We start from the raw sequence: 26,977 nt of genomic DNA, 5'->3' as shown, positions 1-26,977 counted from the left end.
GGCTGTCCAGTTTCTTCTCAAAAACTGTCAGTGTTGGCACATTCACTGCTTCTGGAGGCAGGTTGTTCCACTGATTAATTGTTCTAATTGTCAGGAAGTTTTTCCTTAGTTCTAGGTTGCTTCTCTCCTTGATTAGTTTCCATCCATTGCTTCTTGTCCTGCCTTCAGGCGCTTTGGAGAATAGCTTGACTCCCTCTTCTTTGTGGCAGCCCCTGAGATATTGGAACACTACTATACTATGTTTTGGATTATGTGTTTCACATTCTTTATTTTTGTCTCTTGTGCTTTTTGATCGAAAGTGATTTGATTGTACTATACAATAAATAATAACTTTATCATGGATGCTTGGAAGACAAGCTCCGTCTTCCTTGTCCAGTTTTGCATCGCTGGGGGACCCTGAAAGGGTCGAAAGTCACCCTGTGGAGGCGACCAGTTAGGAGGGGCCCTTGCTGGATTGCGGGAGAATGGTAGCCCTCCCGCTAGAACCAGCGCAATCCTCCGAACTGGCAATATGGCCCGTCACTAGGCTGCAGACAGACGAAGTCACACTTACCACCAGGCAACCTTAAAGCAGCGTGGAAGAGACTGGTGAGATCTACCTCTCTTAAATCCTAACTTTTTTTTTTTTACCTACATAAGCTGCTAAAGTACTTTCCCCCCTGTGGAGAGGGAAGGGGGGTTTTAGCCCTCCCTCTAGAACAGCAGTGACCGATTATCCAAGGGAGTTTAAAAATGTTGAAAAAATAATTGGATCCCAATCAGAATTTTATTTCCTAAAGTTTGTGGACTAAAAGATTTTCCATTTTCTATTCTTTATTTTCTATTTCTACTGAAGATCTGGGTTTTTTCTTAAAACTGAAAACTGAAAAGATTAAAAAAAATAATTATGGATGAATTTCTGAGATTCTCTAAGCACATGATGTCATGTTTTGTTCTGTTTTTTTCCATAAAAAACATTTTCTAATGACCAGAGGACAAAAATTCTGTCAAGTTCTCATTTTTAAAATGGCCAAATAAAACATGATGTCATGTTTTTGTCCTCTGGTCATTAGAAAACGTTTTTTATGGAAAAAAGCAGAACAAAACATGATGTTTTGTTCTGTTTTTTCCATAAAAAACATTTTCTAATGACCAGAGGACAAAAATTCCAAAAATGCTGTCAAGTTCTCATTTTTAAAATGGCCAAACAAAAAGATGAGGAATAGTTACACTAACTGTATTTAATAGAGGTTATAACTTGCTTTGATACAACATCTAGCCTGTCAGCAGAACAAGAATTAACCCAAATGAATTAATATTTAAATCAAATTTCAATTTAGTTTTTTTCTGGTTCTCTCCTTGTTTGTGTGTCTGTCTGTCTGTCTGTCCCAATAGCTTTTAGAGTGTAGCCCCCAGCACACCAGTCAAATATTAAGTTTTTAACTGCAATGCATCTTTTGACATCCAAAAAGTTGCATACCCTACCTTTGGTTTACCAAATTATAACTGAAAATTGACATTCGTTTTCCCTGCTGCTGCATCCTTTCCAAAAGAAGAATAAAATTTTAAAATTCTCTCCCGGTATCCTAGTCTAGGTTGAAAAATTAATTATCTAATGCTGTAAGCTAGCCTTTTACTTATATGTACACAACCACATGAGTTTGGGCTGAATATAAATTGGATATTCTTCCAGTTGCATACTATATGAAGGCTAATTCTTTAAGTGGGTGCGGAAGGAAACCAGGTTTTTTTTCAATAGCAAAACTAAAATGCCGGCTGAGGAAAATGACAGTTGGGAAAGAAGAAAAGAATTTGGGAGGGGAAGGTGAAGCTGTTCCTTAGCCCTGGAAAGGATTTAGGCAATGCAAGAGAAAAATCTCACAGGAAGTTCTCACAAACATATGATACATCTCAGAAAATCTGAAGAAGAATTTGGGCTCCAGAAGATGAGAAGCCCTTCCACAGTTTCAATCTTTTATCATTCACTCTCTCATCCTAACTTTAAAGACAGCCTCATTTCTCAGTTATTCATGCAGTTTTTCCCTATTCTACATCCGCCATATCCTTGACACCACACTTGGGTTTTATTCCAATTAGCTATTGAGTACAAGAATCACTCACCCCCCCCCCTCTGAATATATACATTACAATGTTATTTGCTTCCTTCTCATATTCAGGCTGTGCATATGGACCTTAGTGTCTACTAAATGTCCATTCCCACCTCCACAATTCATCCACCCGCCCGTTCCTCATGAAATGCAAGTGGACCTCACTGCCAAAACCTAGCAGATGCAGAATTAATTTGTTCCAAAGTTGAAAAGAATTCTCCAAAGGCATCACTCCATAATGTTCTACTCGCAGGTTTTTTTTCCTTTCAGTGACCGTCCACCTGGTTATTGCTTTATGAGCGACACATCGCTCTGCCGCAAAAAAAGCTTCCAAATGAGAATGAGGAATAATAATAAGTTTTGTAAAAGCATACTGCATTTTGCTCCAAAACATGGCAAAGTAAGCAATGTATTTTATTTAACCTTTCCTAAAAACCTATTAACAGAAGATTGGAAGTCATTCATTTTGCAAAGCTAACTAAGAAAAAATCTGAAATCCCCATTGGTCCACAGTGAATAATCAAATCCTAGTTTAATAACTCAAGATCTGCATGAATTCCATATGTTCTCTCACAAATTCCTTTTGTATTGCTTTGTTTCATTTCTATATGGGGGATAGAAATCAGAACATCACATCTAACTTACATGAAAATCAAGAACTGGGACGAAGGGCAACCAAACCACCTCCCCATTGTTTTTATAGAGTTGTGTGAAAGGAAGTGGGCAAACTGAAATTAGATTCAGGGTGTTTTCACATGCATTAGTAATTTAAGACATATTTGTTAACTTTCTGAAGGCCCTCTTTACTAAAAAAAAAAAACCTTATGTACACATCAGCCAAAAGGTTATTGAGTAAGTGGGTTATCCGATTAGAAATGATCAAATATTAGATATAACATTCCTTTTTTATTAGTTGTAGCTATTAATTTGAGGTCAATCCTCAACTCTGTGAGAATGACAATTATCATTACAATCCTCGTAAGAATTCTATAGATAATAATAAATTTTATAAACAAATAAAGTTCACCTGACATGTTTCCCTAAGCTTCTGCATTTTTTAATTAAACATATAGCCATTTCAGGAGGTAATATTTTGTAGTTGCTTGAAATCCTGCTCTTGTTTATCTTTTGAATTATTTTAATTTTGGAGACGTTTTCATTGCTGTAAACAATAATATTTGGGATGGCAAGACACATATTTTTTACAAAATTTGATACAAATTGGCCATATGGCCCAAGCATGACAAGGGTTGAAATCATAAAACAACGCATAAAAGGGTTCTTGGTATTGGGCAATTACACCACACAATTTCTCCCAGCTATGACCTAGCTTCAAATTGCACAATAGAATATTCAATGCCAGTTGAACATGTGTATACTTAAAAATAAAACTCTTGCTAAAACTGCATTGCAATTACTTTATTGCGGCCAGAAGCAAAAGTAAGTGTGGATGGTAGGGTGAAAGGTTAAGTCCTCAACTTACAACAAAGGTCTTCAAGATACAACGGTATAAAGTGCAACATCACATGACCACATCGTTTAGTGAGTGCACACCTGGCACTCCCCACTGCCATTGTTTTACCCTAATCCCACTGGTCATTTGCCAAGGATCCTAGCCAAGCTAAGCCATTTCTGTGTCAACTCTGCAACAAACCTGAATGAAGCCATTTGGCTCGTTTTCGGTTGCTACCAGAATGGGAAGAAGGTGGTGGAACTTTTCTGCTAGCTTAAACAATTCTCTTGTCCCGTGGGAACCAAGGTCATTTCTGTTTGTTAGACTGGGGAGCTGAGCCTTCTGTTATAAAGCCCGCCAAACTATTCTACATAGTCAATTGCATAGTACTGGGATGGGAAGTTTAACTTTGTATATTGTAAAGTTTTTTGGAGGGAACTTTAGTCTTTTGCAATGCCAATACTTGTAGCCAATAAACATGTTCTTAAAGGAAACCTCAAGCCTCAGAGTTCTATTTTAATTGGTCTCATCTATCGGAACCATTCTGCTTGATTCCTCACAGCCCCAAACCTTGATTCTTCCAAAATAAGGGACTGCCACCCTTTCAACTCTCCCTACTGCCTATTTCCTCCACATCTCTGCCCCTTTTGGCTGCAGAAGAGGGCATGCACGGCCAACGGTTGCCTTGCAAAGGTCCAGGTTGGGCGTGCTTGGTCAGCAGCAGGAGCAAGAAGACAGCAAAGGTCAATTGCAGCAGAGGAGCACAGAGCGGCAGGGACCACAGAGTGCAGGAGCCAAGAGAGCAGAGATGGGGAGATAGGAGGGTGGGGATGTTGAAGCATACCTGAAGACGTAAGCATGGGCCGGTTGCCAAGTGCCAGGATTTTGATCACGTGTTTATGGGAGCACTGCAACAGCCGCAACTTTGCAACATAAGTACAATAAGTACAATTCATTCAGAGTCACCATAACTTTGAATGGTAGCTGAAAGAATGGTTGTAATTTGAGAAATAAATGGACTTCAAAACTCAGTTTTGTAAAAGAAAAAGTCTATTATGGTTCCAAGAACTGCATTAACAAAGAAAAACTAAACTGTGTTGTAAACCATGTTGGGAAACCTGATTTTAAAGAGCAGCATTAAAATAAATACATGTCTATTATTTGTGTGATTAACATATTAGATACTTTATGTTAGACTTCCCCATTCAGAGTAAAGTACTTGAAATCCCATCCATTTTCATTTGAACTTGTTTCAAGAAGATGTCATACTTATTCACTTGCAACAAACTAATTAGTAAACCTGATGGACTGTTGCCTAATGGCCTTTTTAGTAGTTTCCTCTATTTAGTTGCCTTATAAGTGAATATAAGGTGGAATATAAATTTAATAAACAAATAAATAAAGTAATATAGACTTTACTTCCAGAAGAAAACAATTGGCTCCCTTTATGAATGCTTTTTAAAAGGTGTGGTCACAGCATAGCAATAGCATTTAGGCTTATATACCGCCCCATAGAGCTTTAAAGCACTCTCTGGTCAGTTTACAGAGTCAGCCTATTGCCCCAAACAATCTGGGTCCTAACTGTACCGACCTTGGAAGGATGAAGGCTGAGTCAACCTTGAGCCAGACAGGATTGAACTCCAAGAGGTGGGCAGAGTTAGCTTGCAATACTGCATTTTAATTGTTGTACCACCAGGTCTAATGGATATTTAATGGATATTCTGATGTTTCTTGATAGATCTTTTATTAGAGTTGGATTTATTTCAAATTATTTACATTCAACATTGCATTTTGTACTATATTTATTCTCTTAATCCGCCTTGGGAACACTATGGTATTGAACAGTAGATGGAGAAACACAGTTGTAATGCATTTCTTTTTTTAAAAAAAAATCAATAATCTAGGCCTTACAATTAAATACGGAAATGCATTCATTCATGTACTGGACCTTGCCTAATAAACAAAAATGAGAAATTACTCAAATGTAATTTTAAGAATTATAGTGCTCCTTGAAATTAAAAAAAAACTTGAACAATTTCACTGCACAGTTCAAAGATGTAACATAAAATTCACTGCAAGTTTAAAAACAAAATTTTGCAAAACGTGTTTGAAGTATTTTGAGCTAAGTATTAAAACCCATCAGTTATTTACAGTTCAAAGAAGCTCAGAGTATCCTAGAACAATCCGGGTGAGAAATGCCAAAATCTGATTTCATCCATGTCCACATGTTTCTTTGAACTTGTAATTCAGAGAATTGGTCAGTGTATTGAACTAATTAACATGCTTAACGCTTGCCAATTTTGATGGCTGTGATCCTTTCTTGCTGGAGAAGAAAAGAGATGAAGGAAAAGCAGGAAAAACATAGGAAGAGGGTAGAGCTGTCTGTGATGGGAAAAGGACATGTGTCATGATGTTATCACACGTACAAAACTTTCCAAAACACATATGATTATCCCTCAGAGATCTCAAAATGAACTAATTTTCCTGCAAGTCTCTCTTGAAGTTGCTGTTTGCAAAATTTCATATTTAGAGAGTTCTATTCAAGCAACATCTTTACTAGCCAGGAACAAATCTGAAGTTCTTACAATCAGAAACTAAACTTTGTTCTTGTGAATCATACGATGTCATTTAAATTGGGAAATTTTGAAGATATAAAAATTCAGGGAATAGGAGATTAATCCTGATTTCATGAGAAGTCTATTGCTCCTGAAACCACAGAGTGCTTTATTTTTATTTTTGCAGTAACTCTTATGAAACTGACTAATCAGAAGAGAGAGGAGAGGTTGCTTTGAAAAATTACTCAGTGATTGCTAGCAACTATTGAACTAACTGTGCAATGAAAACTTTTAGCGAGATTATCTGTGATGAGAAATTCACCATCATAATATTGCCCAGCTAAAAGGGATGAACTATGCATAATCTTCAACCACATGATCTGAACCAAACTTCTTCAGAATTATACTGTTGTTGTTGTTAGTTGTGAAGTCGTGTCTGACCCATTGCGATCCCATGGACAACGTTCCTCCAGGCCTTCCTGTCCTCTACCATCTTCTGGAGTCCATTTAAGCTCACACCTACTGCTTCAGTGACTCCATCCAGCCACCTCATTCTCTGTCATCCCCTTCTTCTATTGCCCTCAATCTTCCCCAGCAATAGGCCCTTCTCCAGTGAGTCCTTCCTTCTCATTAGGTGGCCAAAGTTCTTGAGTTTCAACTTCAGGATCTGGCCTTCTAAAGAGCAGTCAGGGTTGATCTCTTCTAGGACTGACCGGTTTGATTGTCTTGCAGTCCAGGGGACTTGCAGGAGTCTTCTCCAACACCATAGTTCAAAGGCCTCAATTCTTTTGCGCTCACTCTTTCTTATGGTCCAACTTTCACAGCCATACACTGCAACTGGGAAAACCATGGCCTATTAAGCAAAGTATTCATAAACGTTGATAACACCAATAATCTACTGTAGTCTTCAACTCAGAAAAGGTACCCATATTTTCTAAAAACTATATCAGAGAATGACTGCCAATAAAATCAGGCATCAGAAAGTGTCAAACAGTTCTCCAAGTTGGCAGACTAGTTTGAAATAAAAAGAAATGTTTAAAATGAATATTCATTCGTATCAGTCTAATGCCTTTAACAAGAATTAGTCAGTCACAAAGGCAAAAGAAAGCCTTTCTTTGATACAAATTAACTTCTTGAGAATGAAACAATTAGAAAACTATTTTTGAAAAAAAACATGGCCAGAATTTAGAAAATGTTGCTGTGATTTAGTGGATCTAATCTAAATCAGACCGCTTGGATCATTGATACGAATATTTCTTTTAAACTGCAGCAAAAGTTGAAGGACAAGTTTGACTTTATGAGAATTACTGTTCACTAAAATTTGAATGAGTGTACAGGGTGACTGGTAACTATTTTCAGAAAACCTTCAGGGAAAACCATTTTTCTGAAGGCAGGTAAACTAATTTGCATCTGAAAAATCCCAAATTCAGTATGTGGCATCAGCAGACGATCACAATTATATCTGCTTGAGATACTGGAGAGCTATTGTTGGTCAGGTAATAATGCTTCAAAAGAACAAATAATCTGATATGTTAAAAAGCAACTGTCTTTTTATAAAAATACACCATCTATGTCAGGTCCTGGCATTTAGTGCTTCCAAGAAACTATTTCTAAACTTTCAAACTACATTGCTTGGTTCAGGATTTCAAAATAAGGCAAGAAGGACAGAGGAGAGCCAGTTTGGTATAGCGCAAGGGTAGGCAACCTTGGCTCTTTTATGACTCATGGATTCAACTCCTAGAACTCCTGAGCCAGCCACGCTGAGGGGAAAGGGAGAGGTTTCCAAGCTGAGCCATGCTGGCTCAGGAATTCTGGGAGTTGAAGTCCACGAGTCATAAAAGAGCCAAGGTTGCCTACTCCTGGATAGCAGCTAAGGTACCAGGCTAGAAATCAGGGACCTGGGCAATCTAGCTCTACCTCTGGCATCAAGGCAGCTGGGTGATTTTGAGCCAATCATTTGTTCTCAGACCTAAGAAGAAGGCAATGGCAAGCCACTTCTGAAATGTTGCCGAGAAAACTGCAGAGACTTGCAGAGTCAACATTGATTTGAAGGCAAGAAGTGAAGCAGAGTGGAGTGGAGCGGAACTGAGAGGAACAAAAAGATAAAATAAAGAACTGAGGATCTGGAAGTCCATTAATTGAAAAGCAAACTGATTGTTTATTGTGACCCAAATGTAAATAGCATTATGTTTTTCTAAATCTGTCACACAATCAAAATGGATATTTCTCTCCTCCCAAACAACTAAAAACTAAAAAATGTTTTCAACTGATTTTTCTGTTGAAGATATTTCTTCTGGAAACGTTTCAGCTACACAAAGCTTAGGCATTAAGCACCCTCTAGTGCACTGTCACAGAATTGTCATAACATTGTTCCAACAAGCTAGTTATTTCAATGACTACAAGGAAAACAGCATTACATTTTCTAAATATCATGTTCCTTTTCAAAAGGAATAAAAATACTATTCCTTTTACTGAAGGAAAGTACTCTTAAGAATCCAGGTTTCCAAAGAAATGTTCTTTTCACTTTGTCAAATTAATAGGGAATATTGCTAATTCTCCTATCAGAACTTAGGGAGAAAACAGGCTTAACCAAAGTCATAATTCATAACTTAATAATGTAATTTTTTCAGAAGAATCAGAGAAACATTACAATTCATTATGGCACACACCAAATAAATAAATATCATTCATTAAAATAAAGGAATGAGAGGGAGACAAATGAAATCTCTAGATTAGAGTTCCCCAACCTTTCTGGCTTGATGGCCCGAAGGAAAGGGAGCAGCCACGTGGCTCCATGCACACATGTGCAAGTGGGCCATGCGCACCCATGGCCTGCAGGCTGGCACCCGCACACATGCACAAACGGGCCACTGGCACCCACATGATGTTGGCAGCGGTGCTAGCGTCCCCGCGCATATGCAAATGGGGTAGCTAGTGCCTGCACAGAGGTGTTACCGCAAATGGGGCGGGGCTCGCTAGCTATTCCCGGGGCCCGGTGGCCAACAGGCCACAGCCAATACCTGGCCACAGACCATAGGTTGGGGACCCCTACTCTAGATCAAATTAAATTTAAAATAGTATATAATCAAATACAAAAAATCTGAAATATTCAGAAAATATATCGCTTCCTTTCTTTTTCACATTTGATTATCTCAAAGGACTACAATAGGTTTATTAAGCACTGGCACACTGGTAGTCAACATCATGTGTGTTCATTGACGGAAAAACATCCATGAAACTATTCAATTTAAGTATTTTGTTTTATCCAAAGCCCTAAAAGTTGGCATTCTCTCACACTGAAATTTTATTATATGGAGCTTCAGCACAAAATTTTCACAGAGCCTGCTAGGGTATTTATATTCACAATTGCCACATGTTAATTAGCTTTCCCACTCTTCATCTGTACATTCCTTTCTCCATTGTTGTTATAGCTGGTTTAGATTATTTGGAAATCCCACCTCCATCCTTTGCAAATTTTGGTTGCTTGACGAGAACCAAGACTCAGGTCCTTAAAGAAAACAAGTAATGCATCTCTAATTGAAATCTGAATGGAATTTTAAAAAATAGAAACCTTCCACTGACTTAAATCAAGGGCAAATACGATTCCAAGAAAGAATTCCTTTGCTTAGCCTAAGAGTGTCTTGTATACATGAAAAGCATTTTGTCTCCCCTCCGAACAGAAAATGAAATCCAAGCAGTCTTATTTAGATTAGGTCCACTGAAATCAGTGCAATGCAAATTACATAAAAACAACTCATAAACAAGCTATGAAATGTTAACAGAAATAATGTCAAAGACATTATGGCAGAGTTGAAATTAAAATTTGTCAATCTACTGTACGATGGAATCTAGTTTTGACAAGGAGTTCTCCCTTATATATTTGTCACTCCAATCTCAAAGGTCTCTGAGTCCTTTATTTACGTATTTATTTATTCAATTTGTAAGTGTTGATTGGCACACAATTGTTTCTAAAAGCAGGACAGATAAGGAATGTACTAAACTCAATACCTTCAGAGTTGTTTTCTATAAAATTATATTAAGTTTCAGGACTATCTTTCCAAACATATAATTGTATGAATCCAAACAGAATATACCAATATCGACACAGTTGATTTGTCAAGACAAATCGGCACATTATGCTTAGACAGGGGTGTCAAATTGCCGGCCTGTGGGCTGGATTCGTCATGGCGAAACCGCGCCCACTCCATTGCCAGCAATGGGGAAAAAGTCACAATATGTTGCAATGCATCACGTGATGTTGTGAGTTTGACACCTCTGGCTTAGGAGGAGAAGCCATAAGCTGGAATGTTGGAAGTGGTTAAATCTCAATCTATCCTAACCTTAACTATACTATTCTGAAGACTTCAGAAGAGACATATCTGATTTCATCATCAAAGTGTTCTATTTTATTTTTCTTTTAACAATCCTGTAATCCCTTGCACTGGGGTGGAGTCGAGGTAACCGAACATACCTCAAGTGTTTATTGGTCGGATGCCCTTCCTGACGCCTATGTAGAATTCATAGTAGACAAAAATAAGTCATTGCGCCCAGAGAGAAAAATATCTGCCACTCACAGCCTCCTGATTCTAAGGAGAGCACTCCACCTCTAGGCCACCGTGCCAGTCACAAAAGTATTGTATAAAGAAACATGTTGCAATTAACAAAGCAGCAACTACAAGCACTGTGAATAATGACTCCAGTAATTGATACTCAATGACACCAAGCTGGCAGGAATAGCCAACACTCCAGAAGACAGGCTTAGGATACAGGAGGATCTGAACAGACTTGAACACTGGGCGCTATCTAACAAAATCAAATTCAATGGTGAAAAAAGTAAGGTTCTACATTTAGGCAAGAAAAACCAAATGCACAGGTATAGTATAGGGGGTACCTTGCTCAATAGTAGTAACTATGAGAGGGATCTCGGAGTCCTAGTGGACAGTCATCTAAATATGAGCCAGCAGTGTGCTGCAGCTGCCAAAAAAGCCAACACAGTGCTAGGCTGCATTAACAGAGGGATAGAATCAAGATCACGTGAAGTATTAATACCACTTTACAATGCCTTGGTAAGGCCACACTTGGAATACTGTATTCAGTTTTGGTCATCACGATGTAAAAAAGATGTTGAGACTCTAGAAAGAGTACAGAGAAGAGCAATAAAGATGATTAGGGGACTGGAGACTAAAACATATAAGGAACAGTTGTTGGAATTGGGTATGTCTAGTTTAATGAAAAGAAAGACTAGGGGTGACATGATAGCAGTATTCCAATATCTCAGGGGCTGCCACAAAGAAAAGGGAGTCAAGCTATTCTCCAAAGCGCCTGAAGGCAGGACAAGAAGCCACGGGTGGAAACTAACCAAAGAGAGAAGCAATCTAGAACTAAGGAGAAACTTCCTGACAGTTAGAACAATTAACCAGTGGAACAACCTACCTCCAGAAGCGGTGAATGCTCCAACACTGAAAGTGTTTAAGAAGAAACTGGACAGCCATTTGTCCAAAATGGTATAGGGTTTCCTGCCTGAGCATGAGGTTGAACTAGATGATCTCCAAGGTCCCTTCCAACTTTATCATCATCATCATTATTATTATCTTCAGTATTAAAATGATTGAATTTTAGGCATAACAACATGAGTATAATCCCTAAATATGATGCAGACTCCAAAATAAAGTGTTTTTCAAAGAAAACAAATGAAAAAGCAACAGTAGGCCTAAAAGCAGGGGCCAGGACCCAAACAAACATTCACTGGGAAAGGGAGCAGCATTATCTAGGGCACTAAACTATCATACTTCTAGAGACAGAGTGTACATTTTAATGGCATATTCTACAGAAGACCAAGTCTCTGAAGTTGTAAGTAAATTTGAAAGAAGATTACAACAGCTTAGTAAGACGTCGATATTTCTTTTTCTTATGTGCTTATATTCCATTTCACTATATTGCTGATTAACAATCTTATGAGTCAAAGGAGTTTTAAAAAGACTAATCCATTCAAACTTACAATACTACTACTAATGGAGAAATAATGTTAATTTTAATTGCATTATAGTTAAATAGGACAGATCATTAAGCACTATAGTACAGTAAAACTGCAATTAAATTCAAAACTTGCATTTTATTTCTACAGCTGCACTCATTATAATGTCCATTTTGCAAATCTGATAAAGGGAGAGTTGAAGATCAACAGAGGGATTCCCTCCTTTCTATGCTTTTTCCCATGAACTAAATATAATGGAATTCTAACAGATGTTCTCCTTGGTCATAGTTAATAAAATGAGTTCTACAGACAGTGAAAAGCTTGGCTCAGCTTACTAGGATAAACTTTCAGCAGAGGAACTATAGATGTCACCAGCTCATCATCCAACTGTGAGCCCAAGGACGTTCAATTCCCCACACCGCTGGCCTTATCGGTATGATCACATTTGGCAAAAATGGTGTGTGAATGCCACATGGAGAGTTTTTCCCTTGCTGTGGCTTAATTTACCCCTTCAGACTCTTTTTTTTTCCCAGCACAAGCTGTGTCAATATGCCTCTGTTCTATTTCATGCAACAGGATTCCCGATGCTTCCAGCACAATTAAATGTACACATAATATATAATTTTTCATTTTGTTAAAAAATCATCTGAACCATTTATCGTTATTAAAAACATCATAGTGATCATTAGGCAAAAAGATGAAATGAATGAGCAAAAAGATAAGCCTTTCATTGCTCAGGGAAACATTCCAGAGCGGAGAGATAATTCTAGGTACTGAGCCTCATCACCGTTAAATGAGTATCAGGAAGCTTTCTAGGTATGAAAAAAGACTAGGGCTTTTTTGTACTCCATTACCTCATTTTCTATGCACCCAGGAAAAGATACACTCGTTTTTAAAGAGACTTGGATGGGATTTTATGAACTGTCATCTTCCTACTCTTACATATAACTGCCTATGGCAGGGGTTCTCAACCTTGGCAACTTTAAGACTTGTGGACTTCAACTCCCAGAATTCCTCAGCCAGCTTTGCTGAGGAAAAGCTGGCTGAGGAATTCTGGGAGTTGAAGTCCACAAGTCTTAAAGTTGCCAAGGTTGAGAACCCCTGGTCTATGGAGATTCTCAGTTATCCAGGTCATAGTTATCCCAAAGATGCTTTTTCACGAGGCAACTGGACTTCCTTGTTTTTCTTTGAAGACATTTCGATTCTTACCCAAGAAGCTTCTTCAGCTTCCAGAGCTGAAGGCGTTTCACTTCTCATCCAAGAAGTTTCTTCAGCTTCCAGAACTGAACTTCAAAGGAAAAACAAGAAAATCCAGTTGTCTCATGAAAAAGCACCTTCAGGATAACCATGACCTGGATGATTAAGAATCTCAGTAGACAAGGGCAAATAAATTAATTTATGTAACTAATATTAAAGCAGTATAGTGATTGTTCATATAGAAACAGTGAATGAGAATTAAGTCACAAAATATATGAAGGAGGAATGAATTAATCAAGAGGAAAACCAAGAAAGTTGCACAACATCACACAGTTGCAATTTGCAACCTCCAACCTTCCCCACTGACTTTGCTTGCTGGAAGCAGGCAGCAATGTTAGCAAATGGAAATTACATTAATACAGGATGCCGCGATATCACAATCGCAAACCGGCTGACAAAACCCTAGGTTGTGATCAGGTGCTTTTGGGGACACTGTAACAGCCACAACTGCAAGGTCCTATTGTTCAGCGGTTCATACGGTTGCTGAACGAACGTCATTAAGCAAGAACTACCTGTCCAGTACTCCACACTTTATCAGAGGCCAGAAAAGAGATGAACATAACTCTGGTCCTATCAGCATCCATAATCAATATGAAAAAACAAAACAAAAAAATCCTCAATAATTAACAACCTGCTTCTCATACATTATAGAACTTTTTCCCGCTTCAAGAAAAATGATAATGTCTGTATTTTCTTTTATCCTCCTTTGATCTAACTTAAATATGGATTCACAACATGCCAGTGGCTTGTCTACCCATATATATCTATATATCTATATCTAATATATCTGTATCTGTATCTATATCTATATCTCTAACATATCTATATCTGTATCTGTATCTATATCTATATATTTATATATATCTATATATCTATATCTAATATATCTGTATCTGTATCTCTCTATCTCTATCTCTATCTATCTACACACACACACACACACACACACACACACACACACACACACATCAAACAATTTAACAGACAGTTTTCCACAAACCAGCAATATTTTGAGTTGGGAAACAGCAGCCTTTTAACATAGAGTTAAGCATACAGCATTAGAAAAGATCTAACAGCATTGTACAGCTCATCATTTGTGATTTGTTTCATTCTGCCGCGAAGTCGCATTTCATTTCAACAATAATTTGTTTCTCATTCTATTTGGGCAGGTGCTTCCCTGCCGCCCCCCAAAAGCAATATTTCAAATGAAATTGGTTTTGAAGGAACTTTTTATGAATATACATAATAGAAAAGGCCCCAATTAAATTCCAACAAAATGTTGCCATTTTCAGTAAACAAAGGTCAGGTTTTATGCTAAGAGACCGGCCTGGAAATTAATTACCACCCTGATAGATGTCAAAACACATTTTTGAGAGAGAATAGCATTCCATTGCAAGTGTGTGTTTTATCTGATAGGATACAAAAAAGAAAAAAGAAATCAAATCAGTATTCTTTACCAACTACATTTATTCAACGGCCCTTAGAGAAATCAAAAAGCCTTGTTAGCCTTTTCATCTTCTTTTTCTTTCTTCTCTCTTTCTCTTTTTTGCAACTTTAAGTGGAATCTTTGCCAAGCAACCTGTGTTTAGTCAGCCAGAAAACAAGAAGGTGGAGGGTGTTCCTGTTTTGAGAAAAGCAGGTGTCATCTCCTCATACAACTAAAAAATATATATGAGGTGCTACAAAAAAGCACACCCCATCCCCATTTCTCCCAGTAACTAGAGGAAGTATACCTGTGAAGGTTCTAGCAGTTAGTGTATATAACAGCATTTACACACAGAACAAAAAGTCATTATGATGTTCTTTCAGCCCAAGATAGTCATTACCAGCTGATCAAAACCCATCAAGGAAAAGATTTAAAAGAAAAAAAAATAAACTACCGAAGAAATTGGCATTTGAAGTAGCAATTTTCAGATGTCACAAAACTCCGAGCTGTTTCACAATTTATATTTTGTGTTGAAGCATGCAAAACATTTTAACCTCCTTGCTTTATGGTGCCCAAAATGTTTATCCTACTCCCCTTCCCAAAAAGGGAAAGTTGAGAGAGAGGGAGAGAGCCGGAGAAAGGAAGAGAGGAAAGGGGAGAGAGGGGGGAGCAGAGGGGGAGGGGAAGGGGAGAGAGGGAGGGAGGGAAGGAGAGAGAGAGAGGGAGAGAGAGAGAGAGAGAGAGAGAGAGAGAGAGAGAGAGAGAGAGAGAGAGAGAGAGAGAGAGAGAGAGAGAGAGATGGAGAGAGATAGATTAGTGTAGAGATTAATGCATCAAACTAGAAACCGGAAGACTAGTGTTACCTCCTGCCCAACTGCACTAGTTTTTGAGATCAATTGTGGTTAAGTTTTGGCATTTGCCAAAGAACACATTCTTTTGGACTACATTTGCTTTGAGCTACAAAAATTTGGGGCACCTCACAATATTGGAGGAGACCATGCATTCTACAGTAGTGGCCAAAATTGTGGAAACCTTTTGGGAAAAGTGTTTGATTTCTAATAACACCACTTTTTGGGGGGAGTAGTTCCATAAAATTATATATCAATGGAAAGATAGTTTAATCAAGAATGTAATGCAACAAAGTTTGTTCAATTATTTGTACTATATTCTATGAAAGGTTAGAGCCAAATAACCAGAAAAAGGAAGCACAACTTGCTTAGGTTGATATCAGGTATCTTTCCTTCATCTGATTGTAGCCAATGAGCATGAGTGTTTAGAGAGCCAATTGGGTGTCATCTTGTTTTGGTAATGGGCCAATCAAATCACAGTAGGATTCAGTTATTGATGTCATGTATTGAAGCTGAGAGGAGGACATTTGTCAGTGTGTTATGTGATCGCTAGCAAGTTGGTTGGGTTTTTTTGTGTTCTTTCATTTAGTGAGTTTGTAAAACGTAACAAAAGTAAAATAATGGTGCAAAGAGTTGACTCGTTGCCCAGAAAGTGATGTAAAATAGTATTATTAAGTGAACAAGGCTACAGTTATAAAGAAATTAGAAGAAAATGGGTAGAAACTTAACCAAAGGTGGTATTTCTATTGTACACTTTTCCCAAAAGGTTTCCACAATTTTGGCCAGTCCTGTCTTAACCATGAAGCCATCTGGGTGATCTTGACACAGTTTTCTCTAAGCTCTGAGAAGAAGGCAGTAGCAAACCATTTCCAAAACCTTGTCAAGAAAATTGCAAGGACTTAATCAGAAAGTTGCACCAGAAGTCAGTGCTGACTCAAAAGCTATATACTGTATACATTATGTATATATGTATATATACACACAGATCTGGGCATTTGTATGTCATATATAATTGCCAACAATTCTGCTAAATAATATTCTGAAATCTAAAAATATCTCACAGCAAATTAATTTTTTACAACGCCAGCTTTTTATGTTAATGATCAAAGAAATGAAAATAATGAATCTTGCAAAGTGGAAGAATTTTGAATTAGTAAATAAGCCGGGGAAGTGATTAGCATATAAACTAAGAAAAGAAAGTGAGAAGGAATAGATTAAAATTACAAAATAGGAATGTTATAATGGATGATATGGATATGCAAAGAATATTATATCAGTATTGTACAAAACTATACAAAGGAGGAGAAATTTCCCCAGCAAAAGTGGATGAACGTTCAAAGAAACAAAATTTACCTAAAATGATGAATAAACAGATAGAATGGACCTATAACAGTAACAAAATTTTGTGAGGCTATTAAAAAAAAAAGGAAAACTCCAGACCTACGCAGATTGCCAACCTCCTATTATAAATATTTTGAAGATGAACTGTTATAATATCTTCAAAAAATGATGAATTCTATTCTAGATAGTGTTAGGATACAAGAAAGTTGGTCAGCTGCAAACATAGCATTAATTCCTAAAGAAGGTGAAGACCTGACTATCAAAAAAGATTACTAATATCTTTATTGAATAATAATTAAAAAAAATATTATGACTTTAGCTAAAAGGTTGAAAAGTGTCTTGCATGATTATATACATGAAGATCAATGCGCTTTTTGCCTAAAACATGGTTAAGGGGCAATATTAGAAATATTTTCTTAACGTATTAAAATATTCATAACATCTTGAAAATCAGACCGCACTGAAGTTTCTGGACTTGCAGAAAGCATTTGATAATTTGAATGTGTTAGGGATGCTTTCTTCTTTTTTCCATTGGCAATGCCACCAAATCTTCATTTACAGAAAGACTGTGGTTGGATTAGACTTCTTTTTAAGGATATAAGAGAAGGAAAATGAAAGGACAAATACTTGTTGAATCAAGGAAAAACGACTGCAGCTCATAAATGCAACACCATGCAGATAAACGTTGTCTCTTGGTCTAGACCAGGGGTAGGCAACCTCAGCTCTTTTATGACTCATGGACTTCAACTCCCAGAATTCCTGAGTCAGCAGGAGTTAAAGTCCATGAGTCATAAAAGCCGAGGTTGCCTAGCCCTGGTCTAGAAGCATCTTTTTGTGCCTTTTTTATTAGAACTAGTTTGTTTCTGTTTTTTGTTTTGCTTTAATTGAAATTACTTTTTATTCGCTCCAAATACCAATGGGGCAAACCATTGAAGGTCTGGCTATCCTCCCAGATGCCTGGATCAGGAGATAGGTAAGTTCTGCTACTATTGATAATGAGTGGGTTACCATTGGTGTGTGGGAGGTTACTTTGTTGGGATTGTTTGTTTTAAACTTGTCAGCTGCCCAGAGTCACCTGTGAAAGATGGACATCTATATAAATCACATAAATAAATTATACATTTTAAAAAATAGGTTGATTGCACCAATTGCTATCAAAAATTGCTAGTATCGTTGGTCCAACTTATTCACTGCAAATTAAAAATATTTAATCTGGATTTGAGCTGTGGAACAAATTATCCTTTTTAATAAGTCCAGACTGGTTCCTTAATTAGCTTCTATGTTAGGAAGGCAGGAAGATACTCCTAATAAGTTAGAACATAATTTATCTGAAGCATTTCTATAGCATTCTACATTTCATTTTGTATTTGAGGGCCCTGTGTAATTCATTCAATCATTTAGAACATGCAATAATTACTATTTTGCTACTTAAATGTGTACACAAGTTAAAACCATAGGAAGACTACAATCAGTTTGCCAGGTCAGGCCATTACATAATAGAGAATGTATTCAATGCAATGTCAGGATTAATTACTGTATATTAACAGTTTTTCCTATTAATGTTATTCATTTACTCATCCAGTCTCTAAATTATGCTGTAACTGAAAGCCTCAGAGCAATACACAAAGTCAACTACTATGAAGTCTCAGTGCAAACTCTTCCACGATGAGCCTTGTTTTCCATTCAGGGAAGAAGCATTTTTTATCACTCCTTATCAATGCTTTTTTTCCCCCTTAACGAAATAGAAAAGCAAATTGTGTTACTTCTCTTAATACTGTGCTTTTGTAACCTCGGTAGAGTCCTAGGATACCCTAAAAAAATCAACAAAGAAAACCAATCAACTCCTGCAAATTGTTAGGGAAGGCTGAAAACATATTGAGGATTACGGTAGATGATAAGCAGAACAGCTTTACTAAGGATAATGTAATGGTTTCCAGGAAATTGACAATATTGATTATAAACACACTACCCATTGACTTCCTGAGTTTTATCTCACTTTTGAATGTGTTCATCATCTAGAACTGGACATTGAAGGGATAATATAAAGTTAATAACCTAGAAGAACAAAGAGAGAAAGAAATCTGTTGCTGACTCTTATAGTCACTGGCTACTCAAAATACATACCATAAAAGAAAGTAAAGCTACTCCTGGACTTATGACTGTAATGGAGCTCAACACTTCCCTCTTAAGTCATGATGGTTGTATGTTGAAGCACTTAGGTAACTGACCTGATTTTACAATCTTTTTTTGTGGTGGTCATTAAGCAAACAAGGCAGTTGTTAAACAAATGTCACAATCCTATGGGCATTTCTTTGCTGGAAACCAGCCAAAAAAAGCAACTTCTAACTCGTATCATATGACATGGAAGGCTGCAACCAGCCATGAAGGTCAGCTGGTTGCCAAGTGTCCAAAATGCATAGGGTGTGTGTGTGTGTGTGTGTGTGTGCGCGTGCACATTGTGTTGTGCTGCCATCAAAACTCCAGAATCGTGTCACAAGTAACTTTTGAGGTGTCCATCATAATGAAGTGACTGGTTGTTAAACAAAGGCTACTTGTAAGTTAAATTTAGGAAAAAATAAATATTTAACAGTGTTGCCTCACAGCGAAATGGGCAGCAAAGAAATTTAATAAATAAAAATAAACTTTAAAAAATTCATACTGATTTCATTGTCAGGGTCAGAGAGTTAAATTTTCTATTTTCTTTTTATTGTCAGTTACTTTCCAATTTAATCATCAAAATACTCCCTTATTTTAAATACTATTTAACAACTTGGAAACAATTTAATTAAATTAAAACGACTGTAATAATTAAACAATTAAAATAAATAACTTAAATTATTTGGGTTAACTTAATTCAGTTAAGTTCAATTCTAATTAAAAACAAAAACAATATGACACCCTGCATCTTTTCTCAAGGCCAAGAATTCCCTCTTAAGAATTTTTTTTTAAGATAGCTGTCTCAGCTAAGTGTCCTCAGCTAACTACGGTAATAAAGAAAAATAAAAATTTTGGAAGGTTAGAGCCAATATCATTATACAGTTACCATTAGACAAAGAGAGTCACCATTATCTAAAAATATATACACATATGCATGGAAAGCATAAAAGCAAACATCTAAGGAAGCCAGTTGAAGAGACAAATGAACAAGTAGCAATTAATCCATTAATGTCCCAGCAATACCAACTATAAAATCTGGAAAAGAGAAAGTGCTTCTGATCTGGATAAGAGCTTCCCCTTCTCTCATCCTGGTGTTTGGGCAGTTCTAGTAATGAGAGATAACTGGAGATATAAGCGTGTGTAAGTATGTGGGTGCCTACAGTATTTTGTTAAACCAATAATGCTTTATTGTTGAAAGAACTTACTGCTCTTATTACTTATAGCAAGATCCTAACTGATTAGAATCCTAATTGAAAGTTAGGGATAAATATCTCACTGAACTCACTCTCTCTCTCTCTCTCTCTCTCTCTCTCTCTCTCTGTGTGTGTGTGTGTGTGTGTGTGTGTGCGTGCGTGCATGTGTGTGTGCATGCGTGCTTTCCTTCAATAAATTGCCTCTGTTCACTAACAATTCTGCACACTTAACATCTTCAAGGCACCCAATTTCAACTGTCTACAAGTTGCAGATCAGAGCAAATGAGAGCTGGGACATACCTGCCCCAATGGGAAGCTTAAAGAATAAGGTCTCGCTATATTGAAAGGGATACATACAAACATTTTTCAGGGGAAAGTTTGAGAAATTTGTAAACCCGTCTAGAAGAAATTAGGCAGCGGTAGGACAAACTGTCCTGTGGGAAGAGGTCTAGAAGAGGTGCAGGTAAAAATTCTCCCAAACTGGTGCTTTGAAGTTTGTCATCTAACTCATGGCAGCCATATTGTAAATAGCCAAATCACCCCATGCCCATTTTTCAAAAGTGTTCACAATATCTTCTCATTGTGATGTACCCTTCAACCCTTCAAAGTTAGGGTTTTCTTTCCTGAATATACTAATATACTATTTATTAGCTCCAATAAGTTAGAGAACCCCTTCTCTCTCTCTCTCTCTCTCTCTCTCTCTCTCTCTCTCTCTCTCTCTCTCTCTCTCTCTCTCTCTCTCTCTCTCTCTCTCTCTCTCTCTCTCTCACACACACACACACACACACACACACACACACGGCTTCTCTTCAGGCTTACCTCTTCATAGACAGTTTGGGAAAGGATCCGTAAGGTACTGGAGGATGGGGACACTTGTGCTCTTTGTTTCACAACTTCAGCAGGAACCCGTATTAGACAAGCAACCTGAAAAAACCAATATAATTTAAGAGTAAGACCTTGGTGGAGCTGCAAGACCTGGCAAGGATTGCAACGGCCAAGAAACCTGTGGCCTTAATGTGAGCAGTGGAGGACTAACACTATTTAGTAGAGGAATCAGATGTCAGAAGGAAGGCTGAGAAAGTATCTACAGACCCCTCACTTCCTGGATATAAATTGTTTCATCTCCTCCCTCAGGATGCCACTATAGGGCATTGCACGCTAAAACAACCAGACAGAAAGACCTAATTCACACAGCAATGTCTTATGCCTAAGGATATTTACCCATCCTGTATGGCTGTAGTAATAGTATTATCCTTCTCTTGATCTCTATTACCCCATCTTGTTGGCACCATCTTATGATTATCATTACTTTGTTGCTTTACATTTAAATTGAGAGCTTCTGCACTGGAGACAAATTCCTTGTGTGTATAATCACACTTGGCCAAATAAAGCATTTTCTATTTCTATTTCATTCCATTCCATTCTAGTCCTATGCTACTCCTATGCTACTCCTATGCTATTTCTATTCTGTTCTGTTCTGTTCTGTTCTGTTCTGTTCTATTCTATTCTATTCTATTCTATTCTATTCTATTCTATTCTATTCTATTCTATTCTATTCTATTCTTTCACAACTTCAGCAGGAACTCGTATTAGACTAGCAACCTTGTTTATTATTCTATTCTATTATTATTCTATTCTATTATTATTCTATTCTATTATTATTCTATTCTGTTCTGTTCTGTTCCATTCCGTTCCATTCTACTCCTATGCTATTCCTATGGTAATTCTATCCCAGTTATGGCGAACCTTTTAGAGTGCCCCCAAACTTGCCCTGCATCCACTCCACTCCACCTCCTGCCCTGCCCTGCCCCGCCCCCACCCCATCCCCCACCCTGCCACTCACTGCTTCCAGGGCCCACCGCAGATCACCCACGCAGCCAGCAGCGCCATGGCGGCCAAACCCTCTGCCTGCGCCCTGCAGCATCAACTATGTGAGAAAGGGCACGAAGGCAGAGTCTTGTCTACGCTGCCTGGCTGCCATGTCCTTGGCTACACTGCTCCGTGTGGGCCATGTTCGGAGGCGACTCTCTCCAGCGGGGCTGCTGGTGAGGAGGGGGTCATGGAGGGAGGTGAGCCTGGGGCAACATGTGCCCACAGAGTGCCACCTCTGGCACGCGTGCCATAGGTTTGCCACCACTGTTCTATCCTATACTAATTCTATTCTATTCTATTCTATTCTATTCTATTCTATTCTATTCTATTCTATTCTATTCTATTCTATCCTATCCTATAGTGCTCTGGGACATGTGATGATATGGCAGTGAGATAGGCGCAGTGAGTGTAATGGGTAGCCTTGCCCAGAACTTGATCTTTGACTGCTCCCCTCTGGCTATGGACATATCTCACCTCCCCATGTGTGATTCATATTCCGGTGTTCAGAAAAACAAACAAAACAAAGAAACAAAAACAAACCCCAATTAACTTTTCTCAAGTTAATTCTATAGAACACTCTCTTCTTACAAGCTTCTCAAGGTAAATTGAGTTCCACCGCAGATAGAACGGTGACCATTTCACTTACATCAGAACTCTTCAGCTTATTGCATTTATTTTATTGTACATGTCACAGAGAGCTAATGGCAAAGAACAGCCATTCTGTGTGCTTTCAAGCTACAGGCTACCTACTGAAATAAATTATTCTCACTGATTTTGACCCAGATAGTTACCTGAGGACTCTTGAAAATCAATCCTCAATAGGTTGTCTAGATGTATTGGGCCACTTATCTTATTCCTTATATGACTGATGGAAAACATGGGTTTTCCTGCATTGAATGCTTGCCTAGTAATCAACCCACTAACCTATCTTTTTTATTTGATATTTTTCTTTGGCAATGAAACATCAGTATGGTCATAAAATCATAGCATGGAAAGAATTTAAAGGTCAGCTAGATGAAAACCCTGCCCAGTCAAAGAATCTATTGCAATAGCATCCTTGACAGACAGTCACCGAGCATAAATTTAAACACTTCCAAGAGAAAGGGAGGGAGGGAGGGAGGAGGGGGAGAGACAGACAGAGAGAACTATCTCCCAAATCTATCTGTTCCACTTTTAAATAGTACTTACCAATAGGAATCTTTTTCTGATGCTCAACCAAAACCTTGCATTTTAAGTCTGTTATCCCTTATACTGTCTTCTGAAGCAATTTTATATGAATTGAATGATTTACCTATATCTTCAGGTCCTTGTTTTCCTATCTTTTTTTGAGGATTGCCTTAAACATTTCATTATTTAATATATGGGCCAATACTGCCATCTAGTGATCACAACTGCAATACTTCATAAGCACAGATCTATTTTTGTTGCGAAAAGTTTGACACTAACTCTTTCAAATGTTTGGGAGGACAATGGAAAAAAAAAACTACATCTACCTCTATACTACTAAAACTCTCGACATTACCATTAACTAGGCAAAACAGAACATCACAGGGCAACAATTTTTGAATCAAGCTACCTCAAAAGGGCTTAGATACAGAATGCATCCAAAATCAAAGAACCGTAACTCCTAAGGAAATGAAATTTGGGGAAATTGTGGTTGCTTCAGGCTGCTGCTATGGTCACATGATAGCCATTTTGAACAGCCCGTGACAATTTCCCAGCCAGTCTTGCAATCCCTTGCTCCCACCCCCACCAAACAAGCAAAGAATTGACTCATCATGTGGCTCTTAAAGAAACAAGGGTTGTACATGTGAAAAATGGTCATAATTTACTTTTTTCAGCGCTGTTATAAGTTTGAACGGTCACTAAATGAACTATTGTAAGTTAAGGGCTACCTATATATTGGAAAGCATTCATAACTGAAAGTCCTGAATTTCATTGCCCACTAAAGGAATGAGGCAATGAATCTAAATAAAAATAACAGAAAGCCACAGAGGCCACATGCAACCTCATTTGACCTCCTAAAGTAAGCTGCCAAAAATTCAGCAGAAAAAGTACCAATTTTCACCTATTTTCTGGAGAAAGTAAGGGACAAAGTAAGCATGTTAAGCATTCACAATGTTTTAAACCATCCATTTTGCCCTTTAAATCCCCTACAAATCTCACTCCAATACAGGAAACAACAGAAAATTCAACACTGCTATGTTACCAGCCATGCATCTTTTAGCTTCTGAATTCTAAAATATCATATTTTACAATTAATATATTAAATAGTGATAATATATTTACTCCTCATCCCTTCAATCATTTCTGCTGTCTGGTTTTAGTGGAGGACACTTCACCTTGAGCTTTATGGACACTCACTATGAGTGATGTAACCTAAACTTCAGCAACCAGAAGACTTGACTCTCTACAAAAAAAAAAAAAAAAATCCAAGATTTTTTCAAAATAGGTATGTTTCAAAAACATAGTTTTCATCAGTAAAATTTTATCATTTAACCTGCTTGGCCTGAACTTGTTATCACAGGCCAATATCATCAATCATTCTTATCACACCAACTCATCACCTAATCAGAGGAGACAGACTGAGATGTGATCAGAAAGCATGATGTGAAAGTTAACGATGAAGCTACTGCTTCATGACCCAGACAAAAATGTGCACACTGTGTCCTGACATTGCTAGAGTGAAGCAATCCTTCCTCTTGAAGTAATAAGCTGGTCTGCAGTAGTAGTTGTGGTCTTTGAGACTCTGGAGCTTCGTCTCTCATAGCCATGGAGGTCCACTGGGCCACTTAGTCCACACATTTCGCATAAATTTGGAGGAGGGAGGCAGAAATATGTAAACCTGAAGCCCTGAAAGAAGCCTAAGAACAGGGGTGTCAAACTGCTGGCTCATGGGCCAGATGCGTCACACCAAAACTGCGCCCACTCCATTGCCAGCAATGGGAAAAAAGTTGCAAAATGTCACGACACGTCACGTGATGTCACGAGTTTGAGTTTTGGCATGAAAGCCAGCTTAGCTATTCCGAGAACAACAACAACAACAATAAAAAAGTTGGAAGGGACCTTGGAGGTCATCTAGTCCAACCCCCTGTTCAGGCAGGAAACCCTATACCATTACGGACAAATGGCTGTCCAGTCTCTTCTTAAAAATGTTGGAGCATTCACCGCTTCTGGAGGCAGGTTGTCCCACTGGTTAATTGTTCTAACTGCCAGGACATTTCTCCTTAGTTCTAGGTTGCTTCTCTCCTTGAGTAGTTATGGTCCCAAAAATTTTGAAGGACCTTTGGGTGAAGAAGGCTGGGGATCATAGTTCAATAGCTCTTCTGATGGTTAAACTAAAAGGCCAATCATAAAAAATAAATCTTGAAAATGCTAACTGTAAGGGAGAGGGTAAAGACTTAAGTTACAGCTATAGTAGGAAAAAGCAGGGAAAAGAACAAAGAGATGAAGTCTACTACTGAACCAGGACTGCAATCTCAAAATAGTCTACAAATATATATCCGTATCTACTACCTAGCCAGGGCTACCTATAACTACTATACCATTTATCACTAGTTTAAACATAACTCTTGGGAGTTTGGAGGTTAGGAGGAAGCAACAACATCTGCAGCATAGTAAATCGTATAAACTGAAGTAATGTGGGTTGTAAAAAACAGAAAGAGAACACGCCTGAATATAATTCCCATAAAAACCATGTGGGCAGCTGCTTAGAAAGCTGACAGTTCTTAATTTGCTGGTTTGGGCCTTTAATTGTGTGATGAATCTGCTGGTGTGGCTTGTAACTCTCTGCTTCCATTCATCTTGATTTACAAGCAATTTCCAGCTGCAGCCATAATTTGAGTCTCCTCCCAATATAACTGCCCTTCATTTTCTCCAACAGGCTCTAGTGCAGTGTTTCTCAACCTTGACAATTTTAAGGCATGTGAACTTCAACTCCCAGAATTCCACAGCCAGCAATGCTGGCTGTGGAATTCTGGGAGTTGAAGTCCACATGCCTTAAAATTGTCAAGGTTGAGAAACACTGCTCTAGTGGCAGACTCTCATTTCCTCCCCCCCCCCAGCACTTTTAACACTGTTAACTACTCTCTTGCACAAGAGTTCAGCAGAATCCTAGCATTTTTATAACATGAACAGGCCCCAAAGTTTATGAACATTTCAGAATCTGTTGTAATTTGTTCAAAAGTCACTGCTCATGTCCTATCAGTCCCTTTATCATACATTGGATCATAGACACCTGAGCCGCTTTATGCAGCTCAGGTTCATACAACGTTCAGAACCAAAGCTAACTACATTATGGTTTGGGGCAGGATGTGAAGTCAGCCATTATGGCATATAAACCATACTTTAAAGTTTAGGTTCTTGTTCAAGCCAGATAAATGGTTGACTAATGCAATGATTGCTTAATAATTGTTTAATTCATAGACCTCATTTGGTTTAATATTTATTGTTTTATCATAAAAAAAATAAAATACAAAACAGTAAAAACAAACAAACAAAATGAAACAAAAAAAAGCATACATTCAACCCTAACAACAACAAAAAGGAAAAAAAGTGTACAAAAAAAGAGGAAAAAATGATCAATTAAATTTAACATTTAACCTGTGGGTGTTAAAAGAAAAGAAAAAGCAGTAAATTCTCCTCTGCCTTTTTGTATTTTGTATTTATATACACACACATATGTGTGTGTAAAAGGGGAGGAGAATTTTCTGCTTTTTCTTTCCTTTCAACACCCAACCAGGGCAGTGGTGGGATTCAGCCAGTTCGCACCAGTTAGGCAGAACTGGTAGCTAATTTTTTGTTGCCCAGAATGG

The 26,977-nt window shown here is 37.9% G+C and overlaps 1 protein-coding gene across 6 annotated transcripts in view; it reads right to left on the bottom strand.

The window, feature by feature from the left end:
* The window catches only part of SLC25A26 (solute carrier family 25 member 26), a 149,105-nt gene that overhangs the window by 108,802 nt on the left and 13,326 nt on the right, over positions 1–26,977 (bottom strand). For 2 of the 6 annotated variants that reach the window (XM_039328633.1, XM_039328635.1), the window contains exons 4-6: positions 21,111–21,215; positions 18,705–18,752; positions 16,954–16,984 (exon numbers count right to left, since the gene is read on the bottom strand). In XM_039328633.1, coding sequence (XP_039184567.1) covers positions 16,954–16,984; positions 18,705–18,752; positions 21,111–21,215 — 184 coding nt within the window. The remainder of the gene's footprint in view (positions 1–16,953; positions 16,985–18,704; positions 18,753–21,110; positions 21,216–26,977) is intronic. The other 4 variants (XM_039328634.1, XM_039328637.1, XM_039328636.1 and 1 more) reach the window with 2 other exon arrangements.

Source organism: Crotalus tigris, unplaced genomic scaffold, assembly GCF_016545835.1.
Source record: "Crotalus tigris isolate CLP2741 ecotype Arizona unplaced genomic scaffold, ASM1654583v1 scf7180000024383.4638030, whole genome shotgun sequence".
NCBI lineage: Eukaryota > Metazoa > Chordata > Lepidosauria > Squamata > Viperidae > Crotalus > Crotalus tigris.
Note: the sequence above shows the minus strand (reverse complement) of the source record. Positions and strands in the feature narration are given on the sequence as shown.